Source organism: Mixophyes fleayi, chromosome 2 (genome assembly GCF_038048845.1).
Source record: "Mixophyes fleayi isolate aMixFle1 chromosome 2, aMixFle1.hap1, whole genome shotgun sequence".
Classification (NCBI taxonomy): Eukaryota; Metazoa; Chordata; class Amphibia; order Anura; family Limnodynastidae; genus Mixophyes; species Mixophyes fleayi.
The window spans coordinates 270388404-270413225 of NC_134403.1; the positions used below are offsets into that span (position 1 = coordinate 270388404).

The following is a 24822-nucleotide window of genomic DNA, read 5'->3' on the forward strand; positions in this document are numbered from 1 at the left end:
AAGGATAGTTCCAGGTTTTGAAGATTTGTCATTATTTCTGAATTTTGACCAACTGCACAATAAAACCCCTATTTTTCTTCATGTTAGATGCAATTCTTTATTCTTTCAATTTTTTTTTATTTTTTCCTTTGTGCTGTATACATAAATATGTATTGAAGAGTATTTTAAATGCACAATAAATGTTATAACCATATTCATTATACATGTCATGATGGAGTTTGTAGTGCTCCAAGGTCTACTGAGACCAATATCTTATGACATGCTTGGATGCACCGACAAAGTGCAGAAAAGTGTCCCTGCAAACTATTATAAAATGTTGGCAACTATATTATTGTAGGTTTAAATACAGTGTCCATGTGTGCATCCAATCCTGCCGTCCAGACATAACAACCATTGATCTGGATGACATCAGGATATGTTGGGATTGTTGGTGTCGCCTTCAGTCTCTTTTCCTCTGGCTTTATGGCCCTGTTCCGTTCCTTTCTTCTCCCTGTACTATTGATAACAAACTGTTTCTTAATCTGCCATCAGATTCTGTCCTTGTGCCCTCTGCCTTTTGAGGCCTGCGCAGCTTTTTCCTGCGTTTTTTTTTTTTTGCGGGGGAGGGGGGGGGGTGGCTCGGTTGTTGGGGGGGGAGCAGGGTAGTTTAAAAAAAACAAACATACTCACGTGATCGCGGCGCCGGCGTCTCTCCTCTCTGCTGCTCTGTGCTCCATTCAGACTGTCTGAATGCCGGGTGTGACGTCATCATGTCATGCCCAGCATTCAGTCAGTCTGGAGCAATGGAGCATAGAGCAGCAGAGAAGACCAAGAAAGAAGAGAGAAGAAAAGGTAAGTGAAGGGAGGAAAACCGGGGGGCACAGAGGGGTTAAAAAACAGGGGTCAGCATGGCACAGAGGGGTTAAAAAACAGGGGTCAGCGTGGCACAGTGTGATTAAAAAACAGGGTTCAGCATGGCACAGTGGGGTTAAAAAACAGGGTTCAGCATGGCACAGTGGGGTTAAAAAACAGGGGGGTGCATGTCACAGTGGGGTTAAAAAACAGGGGGGCAGCATGGCACAGTGGGGTTAAAAAACGGGGGCAGCATGACACAGTGGGGTTCAAAAGGGGGGAGGCATGGCACAGTGGGATTGAAAAAGGGGGGGGAGCAGTATAGTAAAGTGTGATGAAGGGGAGCCAGGTGAAGGGGGCAAAAGCAGCATGGAGGGCGCAGTGTGATCATAAGGCATGGCGATGATGAAGGGGCACATTATTGTAATATTGTAACTGGAGGAAGGCCTAATTATTAATCGTGGGTGGTATTGATTTAACGCCAGGGTTGTTTGGAATTATCTAAATGTAGCCATTTTTTTTCCAAATAGAGCCCCCAGCATTCCAGGATCCAGACAAGTCGCAACTAAAGAAACATGCAGGTGGTGAAAGTGAGAAGAACAGGTAGGAGAGAGCAGGACAGTATGTGAAATGTTGTGATTCTAGTAGGGACAATGGCAATTTTTGGTGAGTGTTGTGCCCAATGTAAGGTGCAGGCCAAGACTGAACTCTTTGTGTACACACTGCATTCTTTCTATACTACACTGTGGTGCTAGATGTCCTGAAAGTCAGAAGTGCTTAGACATATGTGACGCTCTGGCGAATTGAGAGCCTAGTGATTTTGATGTGTTAGCCACGCCCCAATTGCACATTTGCCACGCCCACAAATGCATGACCACACCCCAGGAAAATACAGCGCCGCAATTTTTTTTAGCATACTCGACTATAAGGGGGGCCCCATGAATTTGTTGTACCGGGGCCCTGAATTCCTCTTGGCAGCCCTGCCTGTTTATGTGTCAATGCTTCCTGCACCTGCCTCTTTGGCCTTTGCCATCTTCTACTGTCACTACACAGATATGTTATAACTATCCTTTAGGCCTGAGTATTCTTTGTCAGGCATGAAGTATTACCTTTAAAAAAGCATGTGGCACTTATATAAATCTGCACTACATATGTATGTCTTCTGTGTGGCAACCAATGTGAGTTATGTACAGTTTATGATGTAATCAGTATATACATCTGTAAGTACGTGGACTACATCAGATTGAGAAAAAGAAAAGTAGATATTATTTTATATTTTATAACCTGGTGAACAATGAATGATATGGAAAGTCAATTATTCAATTAAAGTTTTTATTTAAATGTTAAAATTGTGTTAGTTATTTATAGAATGAACTATGTAATGAAAAAAATTATAATAATGGACAGGTTGCCACCCCCAAAAATGTAATTAGACCTAGTGTTAGAAAAGTCTGCTATAGAGAAAACCAAGCTGGTCAACTCAGGGCTGGTGCCTGTATTGGGAGAGAGGTAGTAAAGAACAGCATGCCTACTCTCAGCAGCTGCCAGCCAGGCTTGGATTGACCCACTGAAATACCGTAGAAATTCTCAGTTGGCTGCTTGTAGCCCCCCAAAACCCTGCCCCTCACTGTTCGCTCTCTAAAATGAGATAGCAAAGCCGCCGAACTGGTCCTGAGGACTACATAGTTTGAGACAAGCTGCAGCCTGGAGAGTGCAATAAATGTCCCCTCCAGTGCTTCCTCACATTCTCTTTCCTCCCCTTCTGCTCCTCCCTCTCCCTCAGGGCCGTCTCTCCCATTGGGCACAATGGGCAGGTGCCCAGGGGCCCTGCAACCCAGGGGGCCAGTCGAGGCAGCACTGCAAAAAAAAAAAATCCTGCCCCCCCCCAAAAAAATGAAGAAAGGAAATACCTTGTGGTCAGCTGGCAATCCGGCTCCCTCCCTGGTCTCCTCCTCCGTGCGGCGCTCGCAGTGCATGTCGGGTGTGACATCATCACGCCCGACATCCATTGCGGAGCGCAGCATGGAGGAGTCCCCCACGCAAAAACATCATTGAGCAGGCAGCAGCAGTGACTGAAGAAAAGTGAAGAGGAGAATAAGCCGATTAAAAGGTAAGTTAAGGGTTTTGGGGTTTTTTTTATTTAAAGGGACGCTGACGGCTGAAAGAAAGTGATTATATATATATATATATATATATATATATATATCTTATTTTTTACACACACACACATTATATATATATATATATATATATATATATATATATATATATGGGCCCCAGTGCACTGCTTTGCCCGGGGGCCCATAATGTTGTTAAGAGGGCCTAGCTCTCCCTTCTATCCCCATGGGTTATCCCAACCTAGACCGTGCAGGAAAGTGAGGCATCTAACTCCCACATCATGCAAGCTCTGCAGAGCAGGTAGGTGCAGTGGAGGTAAGGTATTAATGTAATGTAGTGTGGTCTATTAAGGTTATGTGGTCTAACTCCCACATCATGCAAGCTCTACAGAGCAGGCAGGTGCAGTGGAGGTAAGGTATTAATGTAATGTAGTGTGGTCTATTAAGGTTATATAGTGGAGTTATTATTGTTCTGTGGGGCTGGTGGAAGCTTGTAATGTATTATCAGAGTAACCTTCTACGCAGAAATTAACAATGGAAAATTAAAATATGCAAATTCCCAACATTATTTGTATTAATATGGTTAATGTGGAAGATAGATATATAGAGAAGCCAATAAAGAAGTGTTTTCATAAAACATTATTAATAGATCCAAAAGAGGGATAAAGTGAAACATGGGACAGGAAGTTAAAATGAGTTACATTTGGGAAGTATGTTCCCATAACACCTGCATCTCCATGGCTCATTTCCTGTCTTTCTTTTACAATCACACATTTTTTTATTGAAAGCAGAACTTCCACATTGTAAGCATGCAAACAAATCATGTTTCTACATATTTTTCTTGGACTTCCCCATTTGTTTTGTGCATTAATTAGAAAATTAAACCTGCACTATTCCAGGCTAGCACATAAGAGAGAAGAAAAGCAGGAATGTTGTTATGTATCCTAACAAAGGCACAGGCTTTCTTCCTTGTCCTTGTGTCATTTATGGAACAATTACAGGAAGTAGACCACCTGTCACAAGGGAATATTTATTTGTGAAACTTTGCAGGGCATAAGATCAAGGATACTATTTTGTGCAACTCAATGCAATATATTAAGGTTCTTATTTATCAATCGTTTTACCTTGTATCTCCCTAAATCTCTCCCTTGTATCTCCCTAAATTCATCTGCCTATCAATGCCTCCCAACTGTCCTAATTAAGGTGGGACATTCCAAATCGTATTGCACTGTCCCACTGTTCCGCTAGTCAGGACTTTAGTTCCGGCTCCCAGAATGTTGGATATTCTATCCCACTATCTGCAGCTCAGTGGTGAATGGGTACCGTCTGCACCTTTCACAAGTGTTCAGTACAGTGTATTATGGGAGGGAAGCAGCCTAGCATTTCAAAATCTAGGTACGCACCCGGGGGATAGTGTATGCCCAGAACATGTCATGACCGCGTCCACAGTATGATACTGTCTCACCTTCCCTTCAGAAGGAGTAGTGGCTGTGTTCCAATTCCTAAATGTAGAGGGCATGAAGTCCAAACGCAAATTGCCCATAATTTACATGTTTAAAAAGAGCATGCAATTTTTTTGTGTAGTTCTGCCAGTATTCAAATCCAAGCATTTTTTAATATAAATTATAATTTGAATATGGATGGAAATATGCTCAGGTATAAATAATACTTTTCATACGTAGACACACATCGCAGAATGAAGTATATGCACATGTGTATGTACAATAAGTTTACATCAGTATGCTTTTCAAATATAATCCATATATTTGTTTTTAGTTTCATAAATTATTTTAAATTAACTTAATAAATAATTAACTCTTCAATGCCCACAGAGCATACAATGTGTCTTGAAGATAAATTTTAAATGCATACAGTGGTTCTGTGATGGCTACTGGGTTGCATACATGTAATTTTTTAGACTATGCCATGACTATGCCATATCAGTCATCACTATCATCTGGCATTTACACCTGCCTTGTAGCAGGTGTAAAAGATACGGCTGTAAACAAGTGTACTTAAGATAAACTCATGACTTGCATTGGCCACATCTGCGTTAACACAACCTTAATGTACATGGCCTATGTTAGTCTGCCCCTTCCCTCTTCCGTTCCTCAACTCATAAGGGGTGGTAAGTGTCAGATGCGTGCTGATATGATTTTATGCAAATGTATTCACTTATGTAAGTTTGGTTTCTTGCATACAAAGTTTGAAATCACGCAAGATACACTGTTGTGGATTGTTCACTTAACTCTGCAAGTTAGTAATAAATGCTATATTCTCATACTGAACATACACTTGGAGCCCCAAAGTACAATATCTGTTTGTACAGGCACTGGATGCATAATTTAACCATAATAAAAAACAACCAAATGGCCAAATATGCATGTGTGTGGCCAGCATCACTGTTCCCAGAAGTAATGCCCCTCTTTAGGATATTTTTAAACTTTCTTTTCTAGTGTTCTCATGATTACTAGTATTACAATGTAAACTGCTTTATGTGAAATACATATTCTATTGTTATCAATGATAAAATGTCTCTTTTCACATTTAAATCTTTTTCTAGCTCATTATTGTCTTTTCTATACACATATCCCAGTGCTGATGGAAGGAGCAGTGTATGCTTCCATGTGCATGTTTGCAGCTCCTTACACTTTACAAAGCTGAAGCAAAGTCAAATTTAACAACTCTACCTCACTTTCCAAAACATACTGGGCCTGAGTCATTAAGGAAAGTAAGGCAAAAAAAGGAGTAAATGTTCTCCGGGACAAACTATGTTACAATGCAAGGGGTGCAAATTAGTTTATTATTTTGTACATAACTTAAATACTAGCTGTTTTTTCATCTAGCACACAATACTTGTTAGCTTTATTTTTAACACTGAAATTTAAAGTTGGTCTAGAGCATGCTCTACCCCAACTATAAATCTGTCACCACATTTTAAATTTGCCTCCCCTTCCAATGCAACATAGTTTTGCCCAGGTGCAGAGTTACTCCTTTCTTATGCTCTGCTCTCCTTAATGACTCAGGCCCATTGTCTGTTCATGCATTTATGGCACCTATAGTAAGTGTTTCTAAGTGCATATGTCTCTGTCTATATATTTGAGACTTGAATGACAACTAAACGTTAATTTGCAACATTTTGTAAAAATAAAAAAAAAAAGAAATTCAAGCAACTTTCACAAATACATAACTTACACACTGAAGGCTGAACATACTAGTTGTTGTAGAATAAATTGGCCCAAATTGACCAATAGCATGGCCTAAATTACCCTGATTTTGCAATCAGAAATGTTATGGTATAATTTTAGTTAAGTTTTACTGATGTTAGAGGATATGTGATTGTGGCAAAACAGCCAGTCTTGAATCTATATCCTTCAACCATTTACAGACATGGGTCTAGTAATCCTTATAGTAAATTTGCAACTACAGCCTGGAATGTCCAGCAGGCTCACAAAATTTTGGGGGAACCTCCCGGACTCCCAGGAGATCAGGCATTTGTTCCTGAAGGCTGCCACTTACCGGAACGTGCCATAATACTGCAATCTATGTAATCAAACCCCGCCCACCTCAGTGAACACCAAGTGAGCAGAGTCCTAAAGACGTGATTTGCTGCATTATATATCTTGCCCCACCTACTTGATGATGCTGATATTGTGGAGCACAATTAAAAGCAAAACTGTGCAAACCTTATTCTGAGGAAATCAAAGAAGAATCTCTGATATATACATTTGTTTTCATATTCATTTGCAAATTACACAGTGTTTTGCTAAAAGTTTACTTTAATTGACTGTTCACCATCTAGAGAGGTAGATGGTCACTATATTGATTTTCAGACACTCACACAGCTTTGTTCTTCTGGGTATTGAAAGCAGACCACCTCTATATTTGTTTCCAACTTTCTTAAGCTTGCACACGCCTGAAAATCAAAAAGAATAAACAGCTGTAAATTTTATCAAATGGAAATTTTCTGTAGAAAAAGGCTGCATAACCACTGTAAAGCAGGATCGATTGACATGTGACCTGGGGCCATGGTCTATTTGGCTTCACCCATCATCAACAATATTGTTTTAATCTCTCTCTTCCCTTGAAATAGAAAAAGTAGTATATTGATCCAAAATCAAGTTGCTTTAGGTTAATATTTATTAAATACAACTAATAAATAATAAAATATATAAGACACTTAATATTTCAACACATACTCACAATGTCGATTGGTGCCTTTGTAGCCTGCGAGTTGCTTTCTTTCACACTGATGGTTGCAGAGTTAATTGTAGAAGAATATTTCAGTGTTGCATCGCTAGACGACTGTGTGAAAGGGTTAGTTGTAGATTTAGGCTTTGTGTCAATAGTGGTTCCCCTATCCTGGGGATCTTTATATGTCATACTGGTTTGGTTAGATGACGGAGTTGTCACATTTTCCTTGGGTGCAGGAGTTGGAGAAGGCGTTGATTTATCCGGCTCACTTGTCCGAGCTAATGTTGTTGAATTTACTCCTGAAACTAAATGACCATTAAGGTTAATTAATATTCTAGTAAAGAATAAAAATGTGTATTCTTTATAGAGAAGGTGTTAATATGTTCAGAGTACATTACAGTTAGGAAATAAAGCTTTTTATAAAGATTATGATCTAAAAATAAAATAAATAAAAGGAGCATGATTAAAAAAAAACAAAAACTTGTTTACAGCAACAGTCACATGCAGTATGAAGAGATCTGGGATTAAACTGTTGAATCTCAAGATCGTGAAATTTACTGGTCACCCAGCTGGTTTCTGACTTAAAAAGGAATAATGTACTATTCAAAAAATAAAATTAGAAATTGTGGAGAGAAATGTAGTGGAAACATTAAAGGTTGTTTACGAACCACAAATCATGCTAAATATTGCTGGAATACACTTTTCTTACCTAAGATGCATCCAAAACTGTTATTCATTCTCTTATCATCTCTCGCCTCAACTAATGCAGCCTTCTCCAAACTGATATTCCCCCCACTCATCTATTCCTGCTCAAATCCATCCAAAATGCTGCGACAAGGACAGAACATCCTTTCTCATCACTCCTCATATGCCACAACACTCCACATATGCAATATGTCTTCCCCTGTCCTCCAGAATGCAATTTAAATGACTCACACCTCCTGTCAAAATATCCCCACTCATGACATTTTAGATCTACCACTGACCTGCACTTTCACCTCACCTCTGATAACAACCTCCCACTCAGGCCTACAAGATTTCTCCTGTGCCACTACCCACTTATGGAATGCACTGTGAGAGGCATATTCTTACACATGGTAAGTGAACTGTACTATGTGGATAGATTGAGAGATTGGCAGTGAGATGAACATTGGACTAGAAGACAACATAGATAGCGAAAGTAAGAAGAGTTTAGTTTTCAGGCACCTATAAAAAGATTAGGGGACAGTCTGTTAGAATAAGGAAGGCTATGGAAAATAATACCCATCACTTACTCAGGTATGGGCCCTGTGGGCTTATATACAAAACAAACTTAGCATCCTGCCCCCACCAGCATCACCAACACCATGGACTACTGCTGTCTGATGCCCTACTTCTGAATCCATTAGTCTCGATTGGTTAGTAAGCCTCCCTTGATTAAATTTTCACCTATCTCTAGCAGCGTGAATATTTCCCTCAAGCTCTCCATCATCCCTCCCCTTTACAACTCTGCTGTTCCACCCGATAGCCTTTCCACTCTTTTGAATTTGCTTCCTAGTCTTCATGTTATATCTGTGTTACATCTATGTTACATCGGATTCTGTAGAACTTTATAATGTTTGAATTGTGTTTTATGTCTCTGTTTCTAAGCTATAGAAAAAAAGGGACGGAAAATCTTCATTTACTAAACCTATTATAATAGGTACTATTCAAAGTTGTAAAGGTAGCATTCTGACTTACTATTAACTGGACTAATACGATCATTCTTGTGAGAGTTAGTTTTACAGGTAATTGATCGATGGAAAATAATGCTGGAATACTGCTAATAAACTAGACAAGTTACTTATAGGGAAGAACTAAGAGGAAAAGATTAAAATCAATACTTAACTCTCGATATGTCAATGCTTGCATTGTGTAAATCCATTTTGCTTTGTTTCAAACTGGTAATGGAATCCCTCCCCCCTCCAATGTGATTTTAATAAAATTAGATGCTCATAAATTTAATCTAAGAAGCAAACCTATTGTGAGGGTTAAATATTGATTTTGAACTTTCCTCTTTTCTTTAAGTTCTTCCCTATAAGTAACTTTATCACAAAATAAATATCTCCAAACAATTATAAACTTAGCAAAGATGATGGGCCTCATTCATTAAAGATCTTTAATTAAGAAGTTTCTTATTTAAGTCTCCTGGACCAAACCATGTTACAATGCAAGGGGTGCCAATTAGTTTTCTGTTTTGCACATAAGTTAAATACTGACTGTTTTTTCATGTAGCACACAAATATCAACTTTAAATTTCAGTGTACAAATAAGCTATCAAGTATTTGTGTTCTCTTACCTCTCTGTCTGTATATACTACCCAGTATTGTCTTATAAATGTTTGTTCCCAATTGTAAAGTGCTACGTAATTTGCTGGCGCTATATAAATAAATGTTGATGATGATGATGATGATGATGATTTGTGTGCTACATGAAAAAACAGTCAGTATTTAACTTATGTGCAAAACAAAAAACTTATTTGCACCCCTTGCATTGTAACATGGTTTTGTCCAGGAGACTGAAATAAGATACTTCTTCATTTAAGATCCTTAATGAATCAGGCCCCATATGTTACGATATGGTTTAATTTTATGGTTGTATTATGCCTTGTTCTGATTGACCTTTTGTATGACGTAGTCATGTATTCATCTAATATATATGACTCTGCAATATAGACAATTTGGGATTTATTAAAAATATTTTAATGATTGATTTTAACATATGTGAGAGCTATTTCTATACCCTATATGAGTTTGTACATTTGCCAGGCAAATCTCTTTATTTCATTTTATTAATTATTTTCATGAATATATAATTGAATATAGAATTTTTCTAAATAGCAGTTTAAATTTCATTTTGATGTGAATTTATATAATTGATTACTATGTCTTTTATTTACTGAATTTTTTTCATTAACCTCCAAATGAAAGTTAAGTTTGAAGCTAAAGGCCAATTAATTAATGATTGACACAGAGACTATATATACTTGATATGGATCTTTCATCCCCTGACGAAGACTTTACGACAAAACGCACAGGAAAGGAACTATCCAACTACCCCAAGAACACTGATCACATTTCCAATGGGAGACACAAAACTTTGGCGTTTTTATCTACAACACTATAAGTGTGCATATTGTTTTTTATATTAAAGGTATCAACGCTATTTTACTATACTGCTGCATCCTTTAGTTCTATGATCGATATCTGCACTAATTGGATGGAGAGCTGAACATACTGAATTGCTGACTAACCCCCCCAGAATCGTCTTACCCTGAAGGCAACAGAAGTAGAACGGGATCAAAATTATTCATATGCATCTAGCAACCAGCACTTCCATTCATTGACCGGTATCTTCATTCAGTGACCGTCATTTGCATTGTAGATCACACGGAGATCAAAGTACCACATGTGCAATACATTTATTGACTAAACTATATTTACTCACTGGACTTTCATATTGCTCCATGGCGTGTGAAAAAACAGTTTGTGTTACACTGGGCCTGATTGAAGTTTGCCAGATCGACATATAGTTCTCTGATCTGACAGATTAACTTGATTTTCCATTAACCATTTAATAGTGCTGTTACTACCTACATATAGTTATGTTTATGATTACAGTCACTTTTATGATTATTTTCAGGGTTGTTTTTAAATTTATATTTATGTGTAAATTTGTGGCATAAGTAATCACTGTATTTCCACTTGAGAGCTAAATGTGGAGTTCTTACATTTTCGTCTTTCCCTTTTTACCCTTATTTGTATCCCTTACCCTGAGTGCTGCATTCCAAGTCTATTAGCTGGACATTTAAAACGGTTTGGACATCCGTGTTAAGTTTTATAGCTGCTTCCCATTTTTTCCCTGAGTTTGTTAAGAAGGGCACTGTTTTCCATACTTTTAAGGCTCTGTTGGCTTCATTATATTTTATAAATTAATGCTGGAATACTGCTCGGCACAAATGGTTAGCAACTGCTTCACTTTCAAATTTGGCCACATACATGGATCATCATCTTTGACAGAGGCAGTTGATCAGTATTGCTACTGTGTATCTGTATTGCCAAGAGTCCCCATGAAGTTCGTAGAGCAGTCAGTGGCCAGGTTTAAGGACATGGCAAAAATAATACAATAAATTTTAGTCTACAAATTCTTGGGCATTGTATTAGTTTTGGGACTATACTAATTGAAATTGGGCCAACTGGATGCTATCACCGGCAATGTATGGTCAGCTTAAGGGTAGTGCAGGTATAGTTAGAAGTGGTATATGAAATTGGTGCAAGAAAGGGAAGGGTACTCTACAAATTAAACACACACAGACAAATCCCCCAGTACATAACATGCAAAATTCTTAGCTACACAAATTTGCACATATATGATAAGCCCCCTGCCACTTCATAGCACTTCTGTTAAAAGAAGTCCTAACTCTAAATATCACATTATTGGGTCATACATGTGTGTGTTATTAAACTGAGAGATAAAATACCAGAAGGTACCCCAAGAGCCTCCAAAACGGCACAACATGAACCAACATTCCTTGCCAGCCACTGATCCCAAACATGCCTCAGACACTAAAGTACAAAATGCAATTGCTCAAGCAGTAAAAATTTTAATGTAAATTACATTCTATTGATTTATTGAAAACATATACAGACCTGGGAGTTTGGATGTAAAAGTACATACATTCGGCTTTTCTTATTGATAATTGATCTTAATTGTTGATTGAGTTATTAAATATCACAAGCCTTCACACCTATGTCCCTGCTTCAGGTTATGAAAACATGCCCAATAACACAATAACCATTGTTTCTGCATACATTTTAGTGACAATCCGCCCCTGCTAACTGGTTCTCAATTATGCTCATCTTATCTTGTGTACAAGTCACTTGTGTTTTTAATTGGTATCAAGCTGAGGAAGTGATGTACACAGGAAAGAATGGTTCCCTACAGCTGGGTACAGAAGGGCTATATAAAATGTGGTCAGGAGTGTAGCTAAGAGGTCAAATGTCTTTAGATTAATGTGGCTGCACTTTTGCCCATGTTGTCAACACTTTAACCTGGCTAAACTTATGGATCCTATCAATCACGGGAGGAGCGCATACATCAAGAAATGCAATGCAGAAATGCCAGAAAACTTGTGAAGGAGACAACCTGCGACCACAGGGGTTATTACCATTAAGCCTAGTTACTCACTCAAGGTTGAGGTTTCCGATTTTGTGTGCAGGGTAGTAACTGCTTGGTTTTGGCTTGTCAACACACTGCTTGATGTCCGTGCCGGTTTAATTGTTGTTTGGTTTATCAATGTGCTTGCACTGGGAACAGCAACAATAGTATCTGTAGTAAGCATTTTATTTCCTGTGGTAGCTATGGTTGTAGCATCTGCAAACAAAAAGCAAAAACAGTTACTTAGTTACATAGTTAGTTACATAGTTGAAAAAAAGACAACTCCATCAAGTTCAACCTATTATTGATACAAACTATGTTGATTCAGAGCAATGCAAAGCACAACCCAAGTGAGAAACTGATAATTTGTGGGGGAAAATCCTTCCTGACCCCATACATGATAATCAGATTGATTCCCTGGATCAACTGACCCAATAATGCAATCTGATAATTATAGCTAGTGATTCTATTTATTGATAGAAAGGCATCTAATTCACTTTAAAATGTAGTTAATGAATTTGCTATTGTCACTTCCATTGGCAGCAAATGTCATTACCTGGCTTCTTTACAGCGAAGAACATTTTTTTCCTGATAATAAAACCATGTTTCTTTTTCAGATGGAGTGTATTTACCTGACCATAAAAAGACAAATCTTTGTATTGATCTTGGATATATTTATACACAGTAATTTTATCATCTCTAAGGAACCTTTCTGCCCAAAGTAAACGTGCCCAATTTCTTCAGTTGTTCTATATAATGTACCCAATCCATTCTTTTATTATGAAGGTTGCCCACCTCTAAAGCCTCAAGTTGTACTTTGCCCTTCCTTTATAAAGGTGTTCAAAATGTTACCCTATATTTTGCATGTTATCTGACTAGTGACTTATATTGTTGTAAAACTATGTTTGCATCTGTGCCCTTATTAGCCTTTGTAGCAGCTGTCTGCTATTTAGCTTACTGACTACAAGTATTCTTTAATCATATGCCATCTCAGATGTTTCCATTTGTATTATATGTAGAGCATTATTGTTAACAGGGTCTATGTGTATAACCTTAAATGTATTTACTTTAAACTTAAAAATGTAAAAACTTAAAAGCTTTAAACTGCTATTTTTCTACCCAACATTTCTCCAAATGCTTCTGTAGTGTCATACTATTTCTTTATGTGTCATCTGCAAATTTGTACACTTTGCTCTTTAAGTCATCTATAAAAATACATAAATATAAGCAGATTAAAATGGACTGGACCCATGTGCTTATATCCCTAGTCCTAATAGTCCCATTTTATGCACCAATCTGATATGTGCGGAATGCTTTTAAAAAATGCACACCTACTACAATACAAAGATCCAGTTTGCAACTTATATCCACAATAAAACTAAACACTCATTAAAGAAAACAAGACTGCAGCTGTGACAAATACTGTGTACATTGACAGCTAGCCTCATGGTTACATTAAATAGTATATAGATGTAGTGTTGTAAAGCAGTGTCCGATTACTTGAGGGGCCGCAACATTTACCTGTTTTTAAAACTTTTGAGAATATTTTGAGAATATTATACTGAGGCCCGCTCAGCAGGCCTGGAATCCAAAATGTAGGAAGGGGGACAGGTGGGGGTGGTAATATGTTATGTGGGGGTTCTTGTGGGGGTTACTAATGTTCGGTGGCGGTAGTAATCCTATGTGGTGGCCTTTTATTACATGCGGGGGTTATCAATGTATTATGGTGGCTCTTTATTAAATGTGGGGGCTACTAATGTAACGTGGGTTTGGTAAGGCTTAATATAATGTACCATATATGCACTGTGGGCTAGTTGGGTGGTCAGAAGGCTTTTTATGCTATTAATTTAATGTCTGGTTGTTTGGGGGAAAGTGGTCAGATTTTGGAGGGCACATCACAAATTTGGGGGGGCTGTGCTGCGCACATTATGCGAGACATTATGAGGTATGTCCCATGTCCTATAGTATTCTTTGAATGGTAGCCTGTCATTGACTTGTTTTATATAAACTAGAGGTTAGGGGGAAGGAGTCATCCATCTCAAAGCAATGGCATTACATCCATAAAATAATTCCCCACAAAGCATAGTGGGACCACTATTCATCTAAAATATCAAATAGGTATGACTTAAGGTCATCAGGAAGTTGGAACTGGAGGAAGGAGGTAAGTATGTGGGATATATTGTATAAAAGAGGTACTATAATATGCCATGACATATTAGATTCCAGAAGTCAGCTTTAACTTGGATGATAAAGCCATATTGGTCTTAAATTGTTTAAAAGATGATAGGCATAACTGGTACAAATAGTTTATAGTTTACAGCCTTGACATTTAGATGTAGAAATGAGGCTTTCATTCATCTACTATAATAATCAGAAGTGCTGCAAGCAGGAGTACATCATGAAAGGCTCTGGTGGCACATGCGGTTAATTGAATTCCCCTCTAAGATTTAGAATAACTAAGGGATTGTAACATGGGAAAGATACTCTATTATCTCAGGATGTGACTTATTGACATGGAAGGAGTATAAGTAGGAATGAAACGTACCCATGTACTTATCAATGTCATGAGCATCCAAATAGTTCTAATCCATAGCATCAGTAATCAAGAGCACAATATGGGACTGGTCTGGTCTCGGTAGACCAAGATTTTGCTGGATTGGCAAAAAATTATTTTCATTTAGCCTTGGTATACGAGAGTTAAGTATAGTATTGTTCTACTACCAACAAGTTTTTATTACTTATTATTTATTATTGATACTATAGTATTACATTACATAACACTATGAAATAATGATTCAATAAAATAAAAGGAGGGGTGTATAAGAGGCATTACCATTGTACTATTGTAATATTTCTTGTACAATATAATATTCAATGGTCTATACTAGATCTAGGACTACATTATATCTAAGGCCTAAAAATAGCATGAATACACTTATTTGTGCATTACTACACATTCCAGCAATAGCTTTAACATTTAGAAATAATAAATAATTCCCATAGATTGTAAGCTTGCAATCAGTGTCCTCTTACCTCTCTGTATGTATTAACAGTATTGGTTTATCACTGTTTGTTCCCAATTATAAAGCGCTACTGTATTTGTTTGCGCTATATAAGTAAATGATGATGATGATGATTACTTCACACGTGTAATGCAATGTGATTACAGGACACTGCACACATTTCACTTATAAGATGGGACTTTATGTTTATCTAAGACTGCATCATCATCATCATCACCATTTATTTATATAGCGCCACTGATTCCGCAGCGCTGTACAGAGAGCTCACTCACATCAGTCCGTGCCCCATTGGGGCTTACAGTCTACATTCCCTAACATACACACATAACATAGACTAGGGTCAATTTAGATAGTATCCAATTAACCTACTAGTATGTTTTTTTGGAGTGTGGGAGGAAACCGGAGCACCCGGAGGAAACCCACGCAAACACAGGGAGAACATACATACTCCACACAGATAAGGCCATGGACGGGAATTGAACTCATGACCCCAGCGCTGTGAGGCAGATGTGCTAATCACTACGCCACTGCATAGAGCCAAAATAAGTCTGTCCAATCAGACAAAGTTCTGTTTGTAGTAACTGTTAAATAACTTAATAGGAGGAATAGTTTTGAATCAATCTATAGCAGGTACTGAGAACTGCTTCCAGCATGGAGAAAAAGAAAGTCTAAAACAACATAAAGCTCAGTTTATTAATTACATCAAAACATTGTCATGGGCTAAAACCTTTAAAGCCTATTACTGTCTCTGCAAATTAAGAACAGTTGGCAACCATAAAATGAATATCTAACTAGTAAAGTGTAATTTTGCCTGCCCCATAATATTACTGCATGTGACCTCAAATGTGATGAATGAAAATGTCTGCCCTGCAATAACATATATTAACATCCGATCTCTTCCCAACCAAATTGCTGCTGTTCTAACCTATCACCCTATAGTTAGATGGTATCACATCTGAGAAACTGTGGATTACTTCTAACTGACCTTAACAAGTGTGTTGAGAACCTCAACAAACATCTTGCTGATCACTGCCAGATGTGTCTCTAGCAACGCACTCCAGATGCTGCATAAACATGTGAACGGCCAGAGATCTCAGACTGGGCTAATTGTATAGATTGATTCCACATTCGATAACTTTCTAGCAAGGAGTTATTTTTGTCATACCCATATTCATTTATTTGCTGTTAGTAATATTTTTGTTTTATTACTCGGTGAGTTGTATCACCAAAAACGTGTGGCAAGTACTAGTTGTTTTGAAAATATTTGATTGATTGTAGATTTTAAAACAAAATGTAAAATGTTTACACAAAACTATTCTGCAAAATATTCACATCATGCTACCATTTTCTGCAAAATGTTCCATATTTTCCTCCAGGAATTTGACCACAAGTGTTCCCAGTCCTGACACAACTACACCCCCAAGAAGAATGAATTTCATCATTGTCCCCCCAGGTCTACCCATAGATTATAAATTACACAAAATGCAAATTTATAAATACAAAATTACATCCTGCGATATGGTGACGCAAAAGCAGAACTATAAGATTGTATTGCTGAAACCATAGCCATTGTATTCTGATTACTCTACACTGTCTGCTCATAACCAATCACAGCCTGGCTCTCCTAGGTATAAGCATTATAATCTGCAGCTTAGTACATAGTACGGCTACAGAATCTCCCAAACTGCAGAATATCCAGAAATGAGACATGGGGCAATTTAGACTCAAAGTTTTGACCTTACATTTTTTCATTGAATAGGAAGAATATATAGTTGTAGACATTAAAAAACACTTTTCTGTATAGGCTTAACTTACATTTTAAAGGCTAACTCCATCAAAACCACATATCTGAGTTGAATGTGCTAATCCTTAAGATAAAATACAAAATCCTGCTTACCTTTGGTGTGGCGTTACCCAGTTTTACCTCTATTCAATGGTCCAAATTAGCAATCCTGTCTCCAAATAAGGAGAGCCTTTCTAAAACTAACAGTGGTGTTGTCGACGCCCCATCTCAGTGAAATTCCCATTCACCCTTCATGTTTAAATCAGGCGTGTGGTAGTAAGAGAGGGGAATGTAATACTAGATTTTTGAAATCTATCAGGAAACTCTATGTATTTCCTCGACCCAATTTTTTTTGGGGTGGAATTCTGGTGTAATTTTAGTTTTTCTTAGAAAAACTGCTATTTTACAAGTAATTGAATTGATTATTTAAGTATACCAATAAACTTCAAATGTATTTATTCAAATATAACAATAAGTGCCACAAATTAAAGCTTTATGAGGTTAGCTGATAAGATGTTTTAAATAATAAAAATTATAATATAGAAAATAAAATAGTATGTGTAATAACATCCCGACGTATCCTATCTACAGTATTTTAATCAAGTGGCACAATGTAGTTTATTAATATTTTATAAAATAATACAGTATATGAATTACACCATACATGGTATAAATCAAGCTGCTTTTATGAAGTGGTCTTCATAGCTAGTTGTTTTATATTCATAGACAGTTATGCATTCCATCATCACTAGCCACTAAAGGGGGTGGGGCCATACCAGGTTGGTGACTCCTCCCATTACACATGCAGGCCAGGATCCTCAGGAAGCCACATGTCCCAGTACTTTGTACCTACACCCCCCTTTTGGTGGCCCCAGTCATGCCATTAAAGGTAACTGCATTTTGAGTGCAGATAGACACCTAAAAGTGAGAACAAAAGGGGATTTTTGCCTTTGGTAAAACACAAGTGAAAACAGTTTTCAGGAGCATTTTATTTTCAAGTTTTCCTCCAGCTAACATGTAAAGTAATAATTCTTTCATTTGGCTGCCTATTTCAGCCAAAGTGCAGTTCCCCGCTTATAACACGGGCCAAGACTATTGTTATGGAGAATGAAACATTTAAAGAGTATGACATATAATAGAATTAATACATTTTAATTTACTTTTGTGTGGACAGTATACTTGGTGGTAAGCAATGGTGGCAATATAAAGAGGGCAGGTGATGATATAGGGCCTGATTCATTAATGAACTTATGCAAGAAATTGAGTAAGTTTTCTTACTTAAGTTTTCTGGACAACCATGTTACAATGCAAGGGGTGCAAATTAGTTTATTTTTTTGCACATAAGTTAAATACTGCCTATTTTTTCATGTAGCAAACAAATACTTGATAGCTTATTTGTACACTGAAATTTAAAGTTGATATTTGTGTGCTACATGAAAAAACAGCCAGTATTTAACTTATGTGCAAAATAATAAACCAATTTGTACCCCTTGCATTGTAACAAGGTTTTGTACAGAAAACTTAAGTAAGAAAACTTACTCAATTTCTTGCTTAAGTTTCTTAATGAATCAGGCCCATAGTGAGGAAGTAATGTCATTTAAAGAATGTAATTGTATATATGGAAAGGTCACTTTCTTATGACTGTATGGCAATGTTTTGTTTTGGTGGGTGTCAAACAGATCTCGCATTGGAAAGGTTCCAATTTGATCTGATTCCATCCTTGAAATAAGGAAAAATATTTTCTCCATTTGGACCAAAATCAGTAATAACTTTATATGGTTTCCCTCTGAAACCAAACAACAGGGTTTGTACCAGGGTAATATTCCAACAAAAATAACTATGTTATGCACTTTAGTTTATTTTATGATTTAATTGTTCTCCAAGCAATTATATAAACAACACTGAACAAGTGACCTCAACAACAACAGTGTAAAACGACTTCTCCCTTCAGTCCGACACCATCTATTATACTAATGATCATTAGGAACTGTCTGGCTATACATGGTGCTATTTTAGTTAGTTCATTTAGTGAATTTTAGTTTGACCTCTTGCAAAGCATTGTGATCTTAATGCTCGAGACAGTGCCTGAACAACGGGATCACTACAATTTGGGCAGCCATGTGTGTGTGGCCAAATTACTCACTTATCCAGTCATTAGGCAGCCAGATTGCAACATCTGTTCCATAACCACATCAGGAAAAATGTCAGGATGTAAAGTCTAAATAAATCTATACTGTTTGGGGTTTAATTTTCCATTATGATAATATATCTATAACTGATTAAGTAGCAGGATGTAGACTGAAATGCTGCAATTAACTTTTTATCAGCAGGGAATGTTGGGAATGTTTTTATCAAAATTACATTTTTAAGGCATTATTGAGAAAATGCTCATATTAAATTAAAAGGTCAAAAGAAAATTTTAAGGCTGAGTTCCAAAAAGGGTATCTGCAAAATGTATATTCAATTTATGTTTAGGGTTAGTTGGGACAGAGCAGAGTGCTGCACATCTTAACATAAATTAAAAAGAAATAGTCATTAGAGAGACATGATATTTTAATTAAATACACAGATGGAAACATGTAGTAAAAATGAAGCTCCTCAGCCCAATATGTTGATCACTGACTGGACAGAGCTCCGTCTCTCCACTACTGTATTCCAGTGTTCTTAATGCTTCTTACTGGTCAAGGACATTGACGTATGGTAGAGGGGCAATGGTTGCCGAACAAAGCAATTACTCATATACTTGCTGGACCAAAGGGTATGTCTCTGGCACCAGATTCTAGGGGGCAGCACAATGGAATTAATTGAACAAAAATGTGTTACAAAGCTGTAAATTGTTGGTTACTTTCTTGCTTGTTGAGCAAATAATTGTGAAAGTTACAACATTTGTGGTTTATTTATATATTAGACAAATATAAGAGCTAAATATGATAGAGGGGACATAAGGGGGCACCGTTTTAATTGCCAGCTTGGGCATTGGAATGGCTAGACAACTAATGGGGTGGGAAATATTGGAGAAAAACCCAGTGAAATTAGTGTCTTTTTCATAAAAAACAAATGGATTACCTGGTGACAGTGTCACTTTGATAAGCAAATAAGAAGCATATTATTAGCACACAGACTGAAGGAGAGTAAATCTAGTGTCCATGTCAATACATCCAACTGACACCATTGCTAATAATAATAAAAGTGCTGACTGATGCTATAGATGAAAAGACTTTGATAAACAGTACCTCTGTCATATCAGACTGAATGCAGTCATAAAGCAGCATAAGCATTTTTCACCCTGTAGATAGTGTCTGAATTTCCCTGTCCTTGTTCTGATGGATCTAGATCTCGGTGATGGAGCTCACTGTCTAATCTTACAGTTGTGTTTTTAATGCACATTTGTTTTCTTAGCAGGGAGATTAAACTGAATCCAAAACAAAGCTCATAGTTAAGGCATGGTGGTGACGTGATGGAAGGAATGGAAAGCCAGGTCTGGGAGAGCTGCAGAGTCAGCGGTCTCACAGTGAGTCAGGGTTAAAGGTGGGGCGGGCCACAGAGTGATACAACTGCTGTCTGTCTGAGGCAGGGGCCAGAATTACATATGAATTCATTGCTGCAATATGGAACATCCACTGCCATGTTGTCCATGTATAGAAGACTATTCATCCACTGTTATTCAAAGCAATCTACAATTTTCTAAATTAGTAAACTAAAAAAGAAGTTTGAAAGTGTCCCAGCTACCACTGCACTTTGTAGGGAGTTTTCTCTCCAATTGACAGTGGTTTAAACCAAGTTATGCCAAAACACATAATAATAATACTTATGTGGTCCTCAAAATGTACTTAATGAACACTCAATTGACTAGACAACTCTGTTGGATAGAAACATATACATTTAACTAGGTCAGGTTAGACATTAAACCTAAGAGAGGATGCACAGGTGGGTACCTGCAACATGTGTGACCAGTGGTCAAAGTGGGGGTGTATACGGTGGTATTCCATACCCCCACTTCTCTTACTGCCTTCGTTATAAAAGTAACAAATTCCATTCACGTACATTCCGATTACATTTTCATACCGCCACATCTAAATGTCAAACACTGTGTGTAACCCAAAGAATACTTTGCAAGTTTTGTCCCAATACTAAATCAATTGGCTAATTCTATTTATAGTGCACTTTATTATGTATGTAGGATTTATATCTGTACTAGATAAATTGTGTTATATGTAAATGTAAGCTGGGCCTTTATATCTGTAATTATCAGTAATTCACTACTTAATCTTAGCGCACGTATTTACTTATTTTCCAACTACAATCATATGTCCTGAGTAATCATCTAGAATTAAATATATTTTAGAACGTCAGTTAACAAACTCAAGATAATCACAGTTGGAAATGTACTATGCACAGCAGAAAAACTATTTTCTAACTGAAAAGGAGTCAGATTGGCAGGCATTTCAATCTGACACTGCATGCAATAGTCCCATTTTGAGAAATATAGACCTTTTCTGGACTGAAAACAATGCTCTCTCATACTTTACACACTGTAATGTGCTTCATTAATTTATCTCAAAAATTATACTCTAAACAAAGCTACATCCATGCAATGTTTTATTGCGTATTTTTATTCTCTGTGTTGTTTGTAACTTTTTCGTTTTATTTTATATTCACTTATATCCTAAGTCTTGGAAGTGATGTATTAACATACCGTAGTTGCACATAGTTTAAAAGCCAAAAGTGTAAAGAAGTTGCTGACTGATTGTAGATCTGGCCTAGTTCTCAGAAGACCTGCCTTGGATAATTGGGCACTAGCTTGTTTAAAGTTTAATATCCTGTAGCCCACCCATAGAAGGCTAATATGTGTATTTAATGTAGACATCCCCCTTAGTTAAACAATACACACATTCTTGTATACAGCCAAAGGGTATATCCAGACTTCTGTTTGGAGGAACATTTGCTATTTGAAGTTGAAACTCATTGGTACTTATCAGCAGTACTCCAGCCTTTTGGTCTGCAGGATGATTTCCAATATTGGGAAAGCAGTTGTTTTTAGTCAATAGGTTCTCAAATCTTGAATAGAAAAGGTAATTTAAAAGATGTCTTGAGAATAGGTTATATATTTTTTTGTACTTTTTTGTTGCATTTTTAAACTACAATTGTTATTAATTCCACTTTAAATATTAATAATTAATCCACATCAATTATCCCCCTATAAAGGAAAGTGCTGTGATTCCATTAGTAAATCAATTTTCGACTTTTGCATTGGACAAAACCTATTTAATTAATGGGCATCTCCACACAATACGGTAAAGTATGGCCGGTTGGCTTTATTATAGTGTAATGATGGAGGTTGGTCTTGTGAATAATAAGTAAACAAATATATCTATATTTACACATGCATACAGATGAAGCGTGTTTCTTTTAGACTAATGGCGTGATATGGCAACCCCTAAAAGCATTGTGGATGCAAAAACTGGGCCGCTATTTTATGTCAACTGTAACTGGGTGGAGTTAAGCACAAACCGGGAAATCAATGTACTGTACAATTAGATTTCATTAACAAAAACATGATCCTGTTTATATAGCTTGTTATGAGTTAGCTTAAAGTGAGTTGTGATTATCTCCTGAATATACAGGTCACAGGTGTCCTGTCTGTGGGTAACAGTCATGGTTAACTAGTTTTATTCTTTGTTTGGAATTCTGGCATAATGGTGTGAGCAAGCTTGCTGCCCCTTATGCCTGAAGAGGCAGAATGGGGGCTGACAGTTATAAGTTGATTACAGTTTGGGAGCGCTCATGTAAGTGTAGCACCCCCTCCCCCCTTTCTGGAGACGTTACAAAATTAGACATGGGCAGATCTTTTGCAGGTACTGGAGATCTGGTGTAAACATATGCAATAATGACGAAACCAGAGCACTATCTAGTCGCTTCTGACTGGCTGTTTGTATGTTAACCCCCCAGTACTTCATTAGTTAGTATTGTGCTATATAATTTCAAGTTGTGACCATCAATTTCGATCACTTAATTGTCATTTTTACTGTGGAAAAGATAATATCCTGTTTAATTTTTATAAAAATAAACGGTGGATGTTGGGTGTTTATATATAATTACATTATATAGAGAAAATATGACTTCCACGTACATTAATGACTGTCAAGATGCGCGTTTCGCTATGTGGTGCTTATTCAAGGCAAGTTAAGCACCACCTAGCGAAACGCACTTCGGCTTTCCTGCTGGGTGCACCTGGTTCTTCATTACACATAAGGGATTTCTTATTCAGGATAGCTCCTAAAAGCCCAGAGATAGTAAGGAGCACTTAGGACGCAGATAGCAATTCACTCCCCATAGATTGCAACCAGGGATCATCGATCGTCTATACAGCTTATCAGGGCTGAATCAGTCATTATAGATAGGACTGCTTTCGTGTCTACTAACTCCATTTATCTCAAGTCAGTTAGGAGCAACTTGAGAGGCAGAAAGTTAGTTACCTCCACATACCCTGTATGATATATTTATACAGATATTACAAATTTGGTTACACTATTAGGGAGAAATCACCTTAATATACCTAGACCTCTTACTTACACGTGTCACTGGCTTATTAATGGCTATATAAGTAGCAGGTTATTGAATATTGATTCAGCATATTAATTTTGTGCATTAACTACTTATCCAAAGCTTATAACCTGTTTTATATCCTTAATCCCGCTTATATAGGAGAAAGTATTGTGTGTACCCAGTATTTTGTTTACATATCTTTGTTTTTATTATCATGATATCATTTTAATATTTTGCTGGTTATTCTTTAGATTCTTTACAATTAATAAAAGTTAAATTTTAAATGGATGGCTCATGAAAATGACAAACGATAACCTAAGGGATATTCAGTGCACCTTGTTAAACAAACCCCTGTTTCTTTTTTGTGTCATTAGTGACGTGTAATAAATAAGTAAAGAGACAGACAGTTGCCCTTCTTACATATATAAGTATATATAATACTTACACTGATGCATATTTGGCTGCCCAAAACATGTCTTGACAATGCAATTGAAAGTCCACATACTGAGAAATTAATAGACAGATTTTGGACCTGGCAAAGAATACATGTATAGATGAAGATATGATGGATGATGATGTATGCTATGTAATATAGCTAGAGAACCGTAAAGTATGGTTAATTATTTTTTTAATGCACTGGTGGCAGATTTACAAAATTCTTCATTAAGACAACAGTGGACAACTGCGGACAGCGGCATTAGTAGATATTTATAAGATGATGAAAGGGCACAATGTTAAATAGTGCAAGTCCTTGGAGTGCGGTACATCTGTGCTGTAATGATGCCATTCTAAATCAAACCAGGGGACTCGTAAATATTTATGTGGGTGGGAGGGCAGAAAAATCATTGTCCCGCGGTAAGCTTCATCCAACCACAGGGTAACTGGAACTGCCCGAGACTTGCAGCAGAGGTGGTCCCCAAGAAGGGGTCTACTCACTCTGACGCCAGGCTAACCGGGACGCCTCACAGGCAGCCAGGGCGCGCAGCTGTAATTAAATTAACAGGCAGAGGTCATTGGATGGACAGTGGTATGAATAGATAGACATTTTGGAAAGTAAATAGACGAAGGTGACCTGCACCCATACTACAAAAATTCAAAGATTAGGCACATTGCTTTCATTGGTATCCAAGATCAAGGCTTTCCTACCTTGTTT

The 24822-nt window shown here is 37.2% G+C and overlaps 1 protein-coding gene across 1 annotated transcript in view; it reads right to left on the bottom strand.

The window, feature by feature from the left end:
* CD34 (CD34 molecule) overlaps positions 1-24822 on the bottom strand; it is a 60533-nt gene that overhangs the window by 17427 nt on the left and 18284 nt on the right. Inside the window, exons 2-4 of the mRNA XM_075196216.1 lie at positions 12348-12533; positions 7152-7447; positions 6790-6864 (exon numbers count right to left, since the gene is read on the bottom strand). Of these exons, the coding sequence (XP_075052317.1) occupies positions 6790-6864; positions 7152-7447; positions 12348-12533 (557 nt within the window). The remainder of the gene's footprint in view (positions 1-6789; positions 6865-7151; positions 7448-12347; positions 12534-24822) is intronic.